The 16,249-nt window shown below is 45.9% G+C and overlaps 2 protein-coding genes across 5 annotated transcripts in view; both read right to left on the bottom strand.

Moving 5' to 3' along the window:
- Positions 1-16,249, bottom strand: part of LOC120900087 (cysteine-rich motor neuron 1 protein) — a 158,626-nt gene that overhangs the window by 14,296 nt on the left and 128,081 nt on the right. The gene's annotated exons all lie outside the window — the stretch shown is intronic.
- LOC120900088 (peritrophin-1-like) lies at positions 746-1,830 on the bottom strand. The gene has a single exon (XM_040306679.1). It carries the CDS (start codon positions 1,582-1,584, stop codon positions 1,312-1,314), a length of 273 nt encoding a protein of 90 aa, XP_040162613.1. The 5' UTR covers positions 1,585-1,830; the 3' UTR covers positions 746-1,311.

The raw sequence follows: 16,249 nt of genomic DNA, 5'->3' as shown, positions 1-16,249 counted from the left end.
ATTGTCGGTCGGATTGCTGTGGGATCGATCCCTTCATCAAACCCTTTTTCTCTTGGGGTTTGAAACGATTGACTACCTTTTAAGTAGAGTACCTCCCGCTGCTGCTGCTGCTGCTGCTGCTGCTGGGTAATGGGAATTGGATAATGGTTACATCAAAGATCAATTAAATTCAAAAGCAAGGATTAGTCGGGAAGAGCGAACTTTTCCTTCGAGCTCGTACCCGTTCTGGTTTCTGGGTATGGCTGGGAATCGTTTAATTAGGGTTGAGCGACGTTTAATTCTTTCCCAGCCGCTAAGCGTGGTTTTTCTCCGTTTTTACGGGTTCTTTTCTTTTAACGCTGGTGCGCGATAAGCGGTAATGGAAAATGGTTTAATTTTTCGTCTTTTTATTTCTAGTTCATTACCGTAACAGCGATGCACTTCTTTTCGGTCGTAGAGCAGAACAAGATGTCTGTGCTAAAAGGGGTAATGATTGCTACTTAATGACCTTAAGCTAGTTCCCAATCAGGCACTGCAGGGCAAAATAATGTTGCGGACACACGTTAATCTCCTTCATTTGGTCTTTTTAGCGTGAAATTTCTCAATTAAAACTCAATTTGTAGGTGTGATGGAAGGTTGGGTAATTACAATTCGTTCCCTTCCTTCGGTGGCGTCATCTATTTCGGTATGCAAAGGCCATCTTTACATCACAGTGACGTAAACACGTACAGGATAGGAAAGGGCACCCGAGTACAGGCTACAGTAGTAAATTAAATTATTAACATTCTTTATTGACGACCTTCAAGCCGAGGAGGGGGAGTCGGCGTTTTTCAAAGCGGGCGGCACACAGTGAACCAAAAGCGATCGATTAAATCGGGTAGCAAAGGGGCAACAGTCAGATGTAGATGTAGGAAAGAAGTAGACATAAAGGGTCACACACACACACTTTGATTCGTTTGACGCGCGTGACCACACCGGGTGTTTGTGACGAGGGTGCACGTCCAGCCATTAACTAGCGGCATTCGTATTCGTGCGTAAAGGATCGTTTATTGTGAGTTTGTACCACCCGCGACGCGTGACACAAATAAGGGCTAACAGAGGGTACGCGCTTCGTTGATGAATTCTTCTGCCGGTCTTGGTGCAAAAGGTGTGCGTGTGCCCTGTCAAGGTAGGAAGTTTAAAAGAGGTGTCACGGTTTTCGTATTGGAAACTCCCGAACATGATGGCGTACTGCAGCAGCAGGGGGTCCACTGTTCTTCGTCCGTTAATTGTGTCCACCAACGAGGCCACCGTACCCGAGAGTTCCGCGCGTTCACTACCCACTGTCACTGTCTACGGGGCTACGTCGCTCATTTTACACCGTACTCGGGCTTCGGCTTCACAAACTTGCCGCTCCAGGTCAAAGTAGAGTCCCAGCGGGCAGCTACCTTCGATCAGCAGACCCTGCCAGCAGTTCAGATACTTCTTGCAGTCGGTCGGGTGAGGCAGAAAGATGCCGATGTTGTTTGGATCGTTGCAGTCCAGTTCCTGCTGGGCCTGGGCAGAAGGTACGCTGACAGACAGCACCAGCAAACCCACACACGCGATCGCTAAGGGGAACTTCATTATGAGAGGTTTGGGATGAAACTAACGCGAGCTCTGGAGTAGAATTGTCTGCGGTCGTGATTTGAATGGGTATTTTCGGTAATCAACCATCATTTCAATTTGATAAGATATCTGGTTGAACAATTCAGTGCGAAGAAGCTATTTGATAACGGCTGGGATGTGATTCAGATGGGTGAATGGAAGCTTCTGAAGATGATACATCCAGTGTTGAGTTTCACAACATGTGTAATGAGACTCTCGCGTACACACACTCATCACTGTTTTGGGGGTGTTGCATCCAATGCAACAAGTTCATTATCTTGCTCAAGAAGTAGCCGCTCAGCAAAACATCAAGTGAGAATCACACATGGGAAGAAACTCTTAAGAAGCTTCAGAAAACACAGCAAACCTCGATGATGGCTGACAGGAACGGCAGCGAGAGTCTCCGTCTGGAGAATAATTAAACTTTAAAAGCAAAAAAAGCGGTGGAAAGGCAGTTGGCGTCACTTCCGACGGTGTTTAGATTAAGACTTAAGTTCCGGCAAGACGGCAGTGCAAGATAAGGCATCCGGTGAGGGGAAGCCAAAGTCAAGACGGGTAGGAAATGTTTCAACACGGATGAGTTACTTTCGGGAAGGATAGCACGATGCTGGTGCTACTTTTCAGCCGAGTTTTTGTTGCCACTTTTTCGAGAAACTGTTGCAGCTTTTCAGCTGGTATCGTTTCATTTCCAAGTAAAGGGCAAAGTTTTGTCCTGCGCAACTTTTCGCCCAAACCACACGCAGTCTCTGTCTGTCTCTAAACACTGCTTGTGAGCCCTTGTGAGCGCCGGTACGGCTAAGTTATTCCATAAATATTGCTCACGGTTGTTCCTCCTTTGCTGTCGTTGAGCGATGGATCAATGCAGGTATGGAGAATGCAGATTAAATATTGATTCGGTGGAGTGGGTTTTTGATGGAAGAAAGGACATGTTGCGTCGTCTCTCGGAAAGCTAGAATACATTTCAAACGATAGGAATTTAGAAGAAATTGGAATATTTTTGCATTGTTGGAGTGCTGCTCACAATTTCCAATTGATTTATGAACAAAAATATTGCAACAACCTCGTTCCATCTCGCTGCACCATGCGTATCCACCACAGGTATCACGCTTCTTCTTCGTTAGCTCAAGTGGAAACATCGCAAGACAAGCTGCCACATTTTACGCTCCATTTATGACGCTTTTCTTCGCGGTGTGCAACAAGGCAGTAGCATCACCCTCTCCCCAACCAGGTACACACGCTCGTGGGAAATTGTGCTCTCAATTGCAACTGGTACAACTGCTTGGGTAAAGCTTACGACACGGCGACGACGACGGATGCAGCACGACGGATGCATCCGCTAACCCCGCTTTTTCCCGATTTTGTTTGTCTTTCTCCTGTGTGCTAACTCGGCGTGTTGCAGTTGATTTACAAATGCAGCCCTCTGCCTCACCATCAAGGAGGAATCACACTGCACTCGGAAGCCCGACAGGATGAGCTTTCCTTATGGCGGTTTGGTGCACAGTTAAGAGTTACTGAGAATTTTCCCATCTGCTGGCCCAGATTGCTATGCACCATTGTGACGACGAAACAATTGCTTGGTTCGTGATGGTGTTGTTGCTATGTGCGCTTTCACTGTTCGGGCGTACACTAACCCGTTGTGGAAAATGATAAAACGACACATCAGGCGACCAGGTAGTGGGACTATGTAAGGGGTTTGTTATCGGTGCTGCTGCACAGATGGCAAAAAAAAGGATAAACAGTTGCATTCGTTTGGGGTTAAAATGGGGGGAAAGGAATTCGCTTTGTTGGTTGAAGAATGCTTTTCCGATTTTCAGAACGATTTCTCGTCCTTATTGTTACTGGTTCGGAGCGATGAATGCATTCACAAGCGTATCACTTTGGCGTTGCAAGCCAGATAAATGGGAAATAAAATATTACTTCCTAGCAGTTACATTTTCGTTACATCGAGGGATGAGCATTGTGGAGGGATAATTTAAATGAAATCGATTTTGACTATGTGTGTGCAGAATAAAGAGCCCCGACGACGCCCCGAATGTATGCAGCAAGATAAACGATCCAAATGAGTTGCTGACAGCATTGGGGATTTAGATAGGTTTCTTCTAAATTTATTTCCAGTTCCTAAGCGTACACTATTAAAAGAGGAAAACCCTCCTCTCTGGTGTACAGTAACTTATTAAGCCCCATGAAGTAAACTATTAACCTCTCTTTCCCTCTCTCTCTCGGTGGGTTTACTGAGGGCAGGTGATAAAAACTGGGCAGCAGTGCAAATAAATATCGTTGTCCCCAGCTGACAACAGCCCCGGCTACAGCTGCTGGTCACATGAGGCAGGCACGAAATTTATTTCATCATTATGGTCAACCGAAGCATCTACCCCATTGGTACGGGTGAAACCGATCTTTTTTTCCCCCATCACATTCTGGTTCGATGGATAGCAGTAACACCAGTGCAGCAGTGTTAAATCGTATGCCACCAACACACCTTCACCGTGTTTGCAGGCTGTACCTCCGTTCTTGCTTGAACCGGTGGCCGTAAACGTTTACGACTTTTGGTCCTGCTTTTGCGCCCGCAGGACGAGGGAAAGCTAAATAAACAACAGCTTACAAAAATCCTAGCCAAACCCAAGGTGTCCCGGTCAGCCCTATGGGTTGAAAGAATTGGCAGACAGGCAGGGCACGGCCGAACAGACATAGACATTTTCACACATTCGTTTTTGGCACCGTCTGTGTTGCTGTGTGTTTGGACACCTTAAGGACGCTATTTATGTCGTTTGGTCCTTGGGAGTTTGGAGCGACCGTCTGCTATCCATCCGCAGTAGTAAATTGGTGGATTTTGGACTGAGAGAGAGAGAGAGAGAGACAGGGTGTTGGTAATCTTGCATTTTGCAGCAGATACCGGTGTATTTGGGGAATAACCACAGGAAGTGGCAAGGAACTGAATCCTCGTAGGGGAGTGTATCGCAAATCGATAAGCTTATTTATAAGTGACTCTCTCCAAGAGTGGTGTTTTGGAGCATTCACACTGCTTGGTTTGAAAATTGATGAGACACCCATATGGTCGGAGTAGGAGGAGGTATTGAGCATCCAAGATATCCCTATGTATCTTTGAGTAGACCCCGCAGTGGTTGTTGGTAGTTCATTGGTTTCCAGTGTTGTGGGCTGTTCAAATTCAAACCATTAATATTACAGTGCCGCCACCAGGGGCGTTTGGTTTAATCGCATACTGGGGCGGCCCCATTCTTGCGGCGATGGACTCTTGCTTGCGAAGTTTGAGTGGTTGAACCCACACGCATAAATTACACGCAGTCAGTCAGTGAAATGATATGCGAAAGCGCTCGCCGTTCGCCAAGCGCCTCGAGTGAAGTTGAGCCTCCACACTAAGCACAAGCACACTGATAAAGCCCTATGGCTTATGGGTTTGGTAGACCAAAATTTTGAACGTGTGGTACAGGATCTGGGGGCGACCCGCCAAAAGCCAACCGGAATGCGTATGTGATTTGGGGTAGGAGAAGGAAAGGACCTGAAAAGGGGGTATAGCAAAACAAAGCCACATGTGTGCTGTCGTGCTGTCCAACTTCAGCGGTGGGATTCCCCGGTGAGGCTTAAGCTCGCGTTGCAGGGTAGATTGTGGCCCGGCGTCCCCGTCTGAGTCCAGTGCCAGTAATTAATTAAGATATTGTGTCAAATATTTCATTCGAGTCGATAAATTTTCGGAAGCCGTTGCGCGTGTTCCCAACGGCCGGGCAGTGTCGTTTGGGGGTCGCAGAGCGTTAGAAGCGGTCAATTGACACCTGCCACCCCTTTCCAGCCGCCAGCATCCCTCTGTGTGTCTGAGTGTGTGTGCGATTGCTCCCAACATGGGAGATAGTTGGGCGCGTAGCGATGTTCAAGATTTATCGCACAATCATCTCGGCGGGTGTTCTCCCGAACCCGAAGCGTTTGAAAGTTTTTTTTCCTGTGTGTTGTGTGTTTGGCGGAGGCGGATGAAGCGCGCGTGTGTTTGTTTTGTGGAGGGATGAGGTTTTGTTGACAAATGGAATAAAAATAACACACACACACGCACTAATCCGGTACATCTTTCATCCGTTTCTCTCCTCTCCAAATGCTAATGGAGCGATGGAATGTTTGGAAAAGATCGAATAGATCACCGATCCGAAAAGCAAGAAACAAACACCATAAATGGAGCTGATAGATAATTAGTGTCATGTTTTGCTCCATTCGCACGCCGTTCCCCCAGTGGCGAGTGGCGCTTATAGTGTGTGGGCGTGTGTCGTATATGGGGGCTTTGCGAAGAAAAGGCTCTGTATGTGTGTGTGTGTGTTTGTGGAATAAATGGTCCACCTGGGAGACATAGCTGGGGAGGTGCGCGTGTGAGAGTGTTTGTCAAGTGAGTGAGGTTTATGTTAATTTCCTGATGTTTTCGTTAGCCTTTTTTGGCCTCCCCGCCGGAGGGATTTAAGAGGCACGTGTTGCTTGTTGATGTTGCTGCTGCTGTGAACCTTGTCAGAAAGGGATGCCCATGTATACATATATTGCCCTTTTGCATAGTGGAGTGAGTGTGATTTATGTGATTTATGCGTCTATGCTAACCGTCTGGGCCACACGGACTAGATATGCCGTGTTTGTTTGATGTTTGATGTTCGGTTCGATGGTGCATGATTGGTGTGGAGGGTTGTTTCAGTTGATTAAAAGTAGCTTTAGAAAAGGCTCAACTTGTGAACCCTTTCAAGCAGTTCTTGCCTTGTGTAGAAGCTTAGCTATCTTATTTGAATTGTGAGTACCAAAATTATGTCTTTAAGGTCCGCGTTTTTTTAAATAATTTATGAACCAAATTAAGCCCAATAAAAGGAATATGAAATAAATCGCTTTACAATATTGTGCATCCTTCCCGTGTTTCCGCTTGCGACGGTGGTTCGGAAATTTGCGACAGCAAAAAAGCAGCGGGCGACCACATGTGGTGAGAACATGTGTTTATTTATGAATAAATTGACACCGAAACATACCGGAAATGGGGCGGGAGTAAAAAGAAGCATAATAATAGAGGGAGATAAAGAGAGAGAGAGAGAGAGAGAGAGAGAGAGAGAGAGAGAGAGAGAGAGAGAGAGAGAGGAAAAGTGAGAGAATCTGTGCACCTGATGCATACGGTAAGGGTAGTACGCTTGCAAAACGCTTCCTCTTGGAGGTAGACCTCTGTTTTTTGTTATCGGGCTCCATTTTTATAATAGGAAGCTATTTTTCATGGCTCAATTTATGGGCACAGAGAGAAGGAAAATACTTCTTTTTTTCATAGAAAAATATTTATGATGATTTATTTATACGACACAAAGCAAAAAGCTCAATCGAGTTTGGGGAACTACTTATTGTGATTAATTATTGGTGCTTTTTGTGGAGCTATATTAATTTTCTCCTCTTCCGCGAAACGGTTACAAATCTCTCGTTTCAAAATTGTGCAAACTTTAATTGCAATAATTTCCCCCGAAATATGTACTCAAGCCCACACATTACTGCTACAACCGTTTGATGACAATTTCCCGGGAAGCCTTTTCCATGTAAATGTAAATTCCAGCCAGTTTTTCACAACTGTAAAGGGAGAAGGATGAAGCAGGACGCGAAACTAATAAATAAATATCAACGCAAACGTGTTACGTGCGCGTCTACGGGTGATGTACCGTGGCTGGCGTGTAATTTCCCCCACAAACTGCTCTCCTGCGTGTGTCTTGCAATCCAGTCACGTCACGTGCGGGACGTTCCTATCGTGCTGACACGCCGTCGTGGCACATGCAAAAGAGGCATGTCTTATCTTGGCGAGCAGGCACTGAGAGACCTGTCCTGTTGCTGCTGCTGCTGCTGCTTCCGGGAATGGCGGGAATGTACTGGGCTAATGTTAGCGTTTTGCCGACGTGGTTACGCTTCGTTCTTTTACGCCGTCGCCTTGCAGCAGCCTTTTCCTTTTAGATCGTTCTTTTTTAAGGCCAGAAACAGGAACTTATCTGTTCTGTTCGGAAATTTGTCGCTCACTGGTTCTGTGCTTGAGGTAAGCAGGCAAAAAGGGTAGACAAAACCTACCCACTGCTTGAGGGAAAGCTGTTTTTGTCGGTGTGCTTTGGCATCACTTTCCTTCGACGGGGGCGCTAGAACACACGGGCACCGGCGTAAATATTTACGAAACAGGCAGAATTTATGACCGGCCGAAGGGGATGCTAGCTGCAGGATATGTGTGTTTGTGCAAACGCGCGCCTTGATCGGGAAAATCGAAATCTTATTATCAATTCACCACAACCCCACTATGGGGCGGTGTGCTGATTGCAGTAGGACAAAATTGTCCAACAAAACTGTTCCCAAGCATTCATTGTTTATGCTCTATCCTTAAATTATTGGTTTAATTCAAGGAGACGAAGAAGAAGAAGAAGAGACCAAGCGAAACGATGAAGGATTCAGTGTCGTTGTAAAGACCCGAAACAGGGCACACAGTGTGTGTGTGTAATTTCTGGCTCTGGACATGGGGTGTGCGGAAATTGTGCGCATATAAAATTAAATTTACAAGCCATACAATAAAACGTAAAAGCACACATACCCATGCCTCCCAGCGCAGCCATCCTGCTGGTGGGTAGTGTCCTGATTTTTATACTTTTCCCCCTTTTTTTTGTTTGTGCCGTAAACGACCCAACGGCGGGCTGCATAATGTTGGCTGTTGGCGGGGTCAGTTGGCGCTTCTACCACAGCTGCGTTTTGGCGCAGAGCGGGCAGAGCGGAAAGACGGAAGAGCCTCCGGGGGTGTGAGTGTTTTGTGCCGGGTGACATAAATTTTGCATTAAAAAACTTCAGCATTAATTTATGCCGCACACGATTGCGTGCTGCTGCTGCTCACACTCTGCGTGTTTTTGGAATGAACGGGAAGCGCCCGAGTGTTCGATTGGTGGGTGGTGTGGCAGAATTATCTTCCCTTTCCCACCCCGCCCCAACCATTGGGCAGAAATAATTTGCATCTCGAAGCACACAGCTTTTTATGGCTGCGAGCCTGCAGTTTGTTGCAACACACATGCGATATTGTGTGGACCGTGTGATCGGCAAAAACGGGCGGGGCAACAATGGCAGACGCGGGGCAGGGCAATGGATGTATGTTTTCGATGTTTTTACACTCCGGTACAAATTGATAGCACACGTTTTAATGGGGACCGGCTGCACACAAAACTCCCATAACGCTGGAGCCCTGTGCGGCCCCGGTGTGTTTGTTCCGGGGGTCGGAAAAAGAAGGGTCTCGGGGACCCGTTGGGAACATGTGTGTGTGTGCGTGTGTGTGTTTGCGTCCAGCCCGACGAGGATACTTTTGTGTCAGTCGGTCAGGAGGACAAAACCGCTCAAGTCAAACCCCGGTGTGGTGATGGTTCGTGTGGTTAGAAGGTGGACATGTTTGGTTCTCCTTCCGCCATCCCGCTGCAGCGCTCGGTATGCGGTGCGGTTGTAATGAAGTCATCTGGGACACGACGCGTTGTTGAACAACAATCCACCTCTCTCTCCCTCTCTCTGTATCAAAGAGGGTGGGAAGGGTTGGAAGATTGCAATCGTTTTGTTTCCGATTGACCACCGACACACACACACGCAGAGGCACAGCAGTAAACGATTCAGTCAGTTGGAAAGTGCCTTTGGAAAGGCCACCATGCCCATGTCCTTATGCACATGTTAATATCGATAATCGACCAAGAGGGAGAAAGAGATAGTGAGAGAGAGTGTGTGAGAGATGCTGTTCTGTGTAATTTATGATGAAATCGACTGTGTCGAGTCCCCTCCGTTTCGAGTAATGGGTGGGATTGTGCCTGTAATGACTTGATTTAAGCTGTAACGAATATTAAATTTAATTATGTAAGCGGTCGTTAAACAACCCTCCCTTTACACATCGGTGGGGGGAAAAAAGCATTCCCAAAACCCCACGCGTTTCATCTTTGAAGCTTTATTAATTAATGTGGTTATGAATATGAGGAGTGAAAAGTTATTAACATAATTAGTGATGAGCAACCATTATTAGTGCCAGCGATACGTGGAATGCGCGGTGGAATTTTAATTCGATCGTTATTGATTTTGGTGCATCCTCTTTTTTATTGCATTGAGTCTTTGCAGTACATTAATAGGAAATAAAAGGCTTCATAGATGAATGTGGAAGCAATTAAATTATAGTAGGAATCCAATAAGCTCGTGTGATTTCACTGCATGTTTTAATTCGGGTAGCTTTCGAACTTTTTTCGTGCAGTTTTCGAGCAGTTTTTGATTGCTAATCAAAATAGTAACAAAAACTACTACAGTTTGATCACACTTTAAGGTTTGATTTTGTCTGTGAGAGAGTTAAATTTAATTATTTTAATTGAGAAAATGCGGATTTATACAAACATCCTTTTTTTACCATTTCATGGGAAGAGATCATTTTCCTTTCAGTATGAGATCGTTAGAAAGAAATGCTTCGCCTACGCAGCTTATATTCTATTTGCTGCCATACATTTTCCCGGTTTCCGTGCCACAAATGATAGATGTTGGTTCAACCACAAAGAGAAAAAAACGCATCCCCCAAGAAAAAAGGTCGCGTGCGCTTCCAGGTACCGTCGTTATTTTACCATTTTTATAGCCTAACAAGAAGCTCCTTCCCGAGACCTGTGCGTTGTTTGTGCGAAAGTACATCATTTTTAATGGGTGATTTTATACCGGCTCCATTGTACTTTCCAGTCACGCGAAGCTAGGGGAAGCGACATTTGTGCTCGATTTGGTAAATTGTGCAAGCATTTCCCGCGCACAGCAAGCACCGGATGCTTTCGTTAAGGATGCGAGATTGAATCGTTTCTGCACAGAACGAACAAGAACAATTTCATCCCATTATTCTATGTTCCGCGTTCGTACCTCGGCAGGGAAAGCAGATAAAGCAGCAGGAAAACTACCGCGCTGTAGCCCTCGCAGCAGTTGCACCCTTTGGCCGAATCAATCCGGAAGTGGCTGACAGTTACTGTGGTGGTTGTGGAAAAATACGCTTCCCATCCCCCCCTACTACCAGGAGCTTGGCTCCTTTTGCGTTAACCTCTTGCGTGCGAGAAAGCGAACAAAATGCCATTCAGCGATCAAGTCACTGTCGGGGCATAAATCTTTAACTTTCTTTACTACACCGCCGGTCGGGGCGCAAAAGAAAACGCGAGAAGCGTAGAGCGGTACGCGTTGTGAGCAGAATAATGTAGCCACTTCCGGTCGTTCGCTTTCCATGGGACCAGCACTAAGGATGCGAAACGAAACGACGCTTTCCACGTGTACGGCGCTTACGTAAATGCTGCATAAAAGGACGGGAGGGAAGGAAGAAGGAAGGACCTTCAAAAGTTTGACGTACGCGCACCCGTAGAATTCGCCTGTACGCGGAAATGTGTCTTATCTCTGCTGGTTCGGTCCCGGTGAGAGGTTAGCCACGATTGCATCGCGTTACGCTGCTTGGGTTGGTGGTTCGGTCTGAATCAAACGATTTCCGGTGTGGTGGGAGCGGCGCACACGTGCACTTCCCCAAAGCCACACAAAAGCCCCGGAGGCACTGTTACCCGCAGCTGCTGGAGCGTGTGTTCAGAAACAGAAGCGTCAAAGCACTAATAGCGGACTTACGGAGGTTTAGGTGGTGGATGTTTGTGTGCCCTTCCCCCTTGACAACTCTTCCGCGTGCTCTTCCGTGGTGTTTGTGCGCCCGGTTGTTCCGCACGCAACTTCTGCCCCCGGGCCTCAAGGGACCCTGTACGTTCAACCATTGATTATAATTACCTGAAACGACACGCAAACAAAGAGAGAAAAAGAAGAGAAAAGAAGTCGTTAGAGAAAGTGTGTGCTTGTGTGGAAAAAAATCAGTTTCGCAGAAAAGTTTGCTTCGACCTTTCTTCTTTCGGTGGTCGATTACCGTTCCCGGGGTGGAGGAGAAAATCAAAAGGTAAAAGGCGAAACCACGTGGTTTCTCTCGTTTCGCCGACCAACTTTCAGGCTCAGCAGCTATCGGAAACCTGCAACTTTTCAGCCTCGTTCCACCACGAGGAGGTTCCCTCTCTTTGTGGTGCGTTTTTGTTCGCGCAAAGTTGCTGGGGCGTAAGGCACGAGATTTGTTTTTCCTGCACCGAGCAGCTATTATTAGATCGCGACTAATAACTCTGACAGACGGACGGAAATGACTGCTCGGTGCAGCATTTAGCGGGCCAGTGGGCTCAGTCTCTCAAACCGTGCGAGATAAAAGTCGTGCTAAAGTTGGAAAATGGACTCTGGTGGGGCAGTATGGCAGAAAAAAAAACAAACAAACAAGAGAGGATGAAAATAACGGTCGCTGTGCGCTGATCGTTACGCTGAATGGGTGACATTCAGCGAGAACAAATGAAACACGATAGCAGTGGTGGAAAGAAATCCTATTTTATCCTTCCGAGCCGTTTCGAGGCCTAGCGGGGGGGAGTAAATTGTTATCGCTTCATTCCGCGGAGGAAAAAGTTAAGCGCCACTACTGCTGTACGCCGCGCTGTTTTGTGTTGGCCACCGTAGGCATGAAATAATGTTGCTTTGTGTGCTTTTGCGTACTATGGGGGGTAAGGGGGTATGAACTTTTCCTTAACGAATGAGCGTCCGCTGGGCGGAAATGAGCGTTCTCATTTGCTAACTTCCTGTTTGCCGTGTGATGATGGGTGGTGGTGGCTTAAAGTCGGGGAAAATGAAGTTAGATGTTGCGAAAATGGATTACCCGATTGTCCTGTTTCGGTGGAAGCAACTAATATGGAAGGTTTAAACTGTTGAAATGTAGTATGAAAGGTTTGAGCTTTGTGAGTAATTTAAAATCGGCAACAAAACTGACATCATGGAGCAGCCTGGTGGTTTTGCTGGAGTGAAGGTTGTTGAATAGTCAAATGATTCTATTTTCACAGGAAAGATATTTTCCACGTATAATAAAAGCTTTTCTTTTTCTGAGGATAGCAAATGGAAGCGATATCTTTGCAAGTATATCAAAAAGCAACGCAGCAAAATAATAGCTTGCGCGTACTAAACGAATGACTCACCATTAAAATGAGATAAGTTTTTCACTCCCTATCCCTCTTACCCGTGAAAGTAGGCAGAATATTGGAATATTTGTCACTGTATAGCTTAACAGGGGAGCTGTGGAAAGTAACCAAAAAGGCAACCAACGCAACCGTATTTTAAACCGTTGCCCTAGAGGAGGCATCAACGACTACTCAGCACAAAAAAGGGGTATTTTCGGATAGAGCCTCGGCGGAAACGGAACCGTCTCAAAGCCCGATAAGGACCGCCGATTGGGTCTCTTTATTTATTGACCGCCTTAGAACGTTTCGGCCCCTTTCTTAGGCACTTGCGTGTTTCGTGATTGTGGGTACTGTTTTCTTCTCGCAGCGAACGGAACGGCCCGCGGCGATAAGCGATCTCAGGTTTGGCGTCGGGGAAAGGCAACAAGAAATAAACCAAAACAAAACCCCGGCTAGTGCTCGGGTTTTCCATTGGCGCATTATCTGGTGTGTGTGTGCCCAGTTTTGTCTGCCTCTCTGGAGGGGTTGATTGTTTTGCAGAGATAGTACAGCAGGAGTGAGACATAAAAAGGGCTGCGGGCTTCGATATAAAGTGTAATTTTTATGCAGCTTTTGGGAGGAGATGATAATCATCTTCAGGCTTGTTACACGGATTCGACGTTATATATGTGTGTGTGCTTTTTTTTAAAATAATGTTTAAATTTTAACGATTAAACCTTAAATGTACTCTGTTTTCATAAATAATTATTCTTTGAATCCTCTTTTGGAAAGTCGCTCGTTCTAAAGGCTTCTAAGGAACTCATCTGTGTTGTTCCAATCTATCAGTTAAAGCGAATTACATTGGCATATGAGTCTTAGCAGTATGGCTTTATCTCTATTGAATGAATCGCAAGAAAATATCAAAACAAGCACGAAGGTAGTCCGTTGCCTGAAGGGCTTCAAGGATCCCACACTCGCTTGACACGAGTGATGTACATTTATTCCAAAAGTGCTGACATAATTGTTCTTGCTGCTCCCGTGCTAAATGATTCTCGGAACAGCCCTTGCCCAGGGATGTCAAATGCCCTACACCGAAGCAATGCCATTCGCTTTAAGTGACCACCCAGTGGAATGTTCCCTGTGTCACAAACGGGCAAACGAAAAAACCACGACCTTTTACCATTCATTCGTGTGGTGTGTGAAATTTTGGATCGTGAAAGCAATTCCATAACGTTTGCCCTTCTCCGTCATGGCAAAGCAGGGGAGACAAATAAACTGTACGGAAAAATGCTTTGCACGCGGTTTCTCGTGAACCATTTGATCTTGCGTTGGAACCCACACACACACACACACACACACACACACACACACACACACACACACACACATGCAATTTTTTCGGAATAAAATGTGTCACCCTCCAGGGGAGCGCGCTCCGGTGTGCGCTTTTTCGGTGAACTGGCTGGTACGTGAACGTTTTGCACAAATAGTAGTCGAGGTAGCAGATGAAACCGCACTGCACGGGGGAGAGGAGCACATTGCAAGACAAAAAAAATGCGCTGGGAATAAGTCGCTCCCGCTTGTTTGGAGGGGCAAGGAAAATCATCATCATCATCATCATCATCATCATGGTGTACCAGCCAGCCGGCTTCTTGGAATTTATGCGAGAAACTCGTGCCCGGGAGGAAAAATCACGTGCGCTTGCGGGAAAAAATGCCACTTTTCTGACCGGATCAGGTGCACACACACACACACACACAGCGAGCTTTGTGCAGCGTGTGCATTTACGAAACATTAGCGCTTAACTCGGGTTGTCACTCCCGGCGCGTTCTGTGTCGTACGCACGGGGGAGCCTTGCAATATTGAATTACGGTGAATTTTTCATCCGGGTTTTACGTTGACGGTACACAATGCAGAACCAACCACATCGCTTTCACTAGCGATTGTCGATTCCTGGTACATGTAACAGTTAAATAAATTAACAAAATAAGTGCAAAAGTTTCACGTAGGTACGTAGCTTCTCGGAACTCATTAGAAAGCGTTTTTAAAATGAAGGAAAGCCTTCATCAGTGTGCTTCTGCTGCTCACGGGTACACACATTTGAGTTACCATACACACCACCCTAAAGGTAGGAGTTGTTTGCTGCGGTTGAAAGTATAGTGTACCCACTGCAAGGGAAACCAGCACACGGGAATATTTGCTGCTTTGTTTTGTACAGGAGTTTGCTCCTGGGCACATGCTGGATTGTCGATAATGTTACCTCTGGTCATTTTTAGATGGGACGGACGGGAAAGGAAAAGGATACAGCATAATGGTCGGACATGAGTACAGAAAGCTGTGTTGGACACACACACACACCGTACTAACAATTTGTTTTCCAATTCCCCCGGTGGGCTGGAAAGGATGCGATCGGCATTTGTATGGTGGCTGTTGTGCACATGGGAACGTAGCTACAGTGCGGTGTGAATGTGTAGAATTGTGTGGAGGGCAAATATTGTTGTATAATTTATATTATTCGAATAACTAAGTTTGTTATGTTTCATAATTATTTGGAGCTTTTAAATATAAATTGTTTTTGTTGAATAATTTTTTAAATAGAAGTGCTTTTTCGTATTGGAAAAACCACCGCCATCACTGTGTCTGTGCGCTTCAACATTGGCAAGGACAACGGGAGAGTACAGCGAAAGCAAATCCCCGCTATAATAATAAAAAGGAACTCTAGTACACAAGTATAATAATCGTAACAAAAATAAAATGCAGCAGCCGTAACACCGTACCACGGCTACGGCCGTGGGCCCTCCTGTTACAGCTTCTACAATAAGCTGCTACAACTGACAGAGCATATTTTCAACCCATTTGGCCAACCAAGCAACACGGGATTTGCTGGAGGTGCATTTTACCAACACAAAACCAGCGACACAAGCTCTTGCAGAGACCATAACAGTGTTTGGCCAAACGGACAAACCATCGTACAAAACCGGTGCGAACAAGCGCCCCAGTGTGGTAGACAACGGTTGGATGCATTTTCGTGTGGCTGATTCAACACGCTGATACGATCCGATTTCGCGAATCATTATCAGTAGGTTTTTCGGAGAGTTAGGAAACTCGAGGGGCCTTTGGAGGATAGGGAATAATTTATGATGCTACCGGCGATGTGCAACATCCTTTCGGTGAGGACTGTTTATGGTGGTTTATCCGGAGAAAAACACACATCGCGACTGCAAATGATGCAGTTTATCAAACTCCAGTATGTGCCAACTGTGGAATCCATGTTCTGTTTAGCAGGCAAAGGATGTGCATATTATTGTAATTATTGCCAATGAGTCATATCTTATAAATGATTGTTACTTGTAATTTAAGGAATTATATGAACCTAATTGTTATGGAAGTTTTAGAAAAAACACGAAAATATACGTTAATTGAACTGATATTTACGCTAATCAAACAACATCCAAAAGAACCAAACAACTGGGAATTAAATAAGTTCTCAATTATAACTTAAATTACCACTCGATTACAACACATTTCGATTTGAACAGCGTCGCACCCGCGTCGCCGGAATCGAACGGTCTCATTATTGAAGTTCGTCAACCGGGTTGCTTGCGGGGCGGGGCGGGTACAGCATGAGGTGCAACCGCTCGACCCCG

The sequence above is a fragment of the Anopheles arabiensis genome, chromosome 3, assembly GCF_016920715.1.
Source record: "Anopheles arabiensis isolate DONGOLA chromosome 3, AaraD3, whole genome shotgun sequence".
Lineage (NCBI taxonomy): Eukaryota > Metazoa > Arthropoda > Insecta > Diptera > Culicidae > Anopheles > Anopheles arabiensis.
This window is presented reverse-complemented; position numbering and strand designations above follow the sequence as displayed.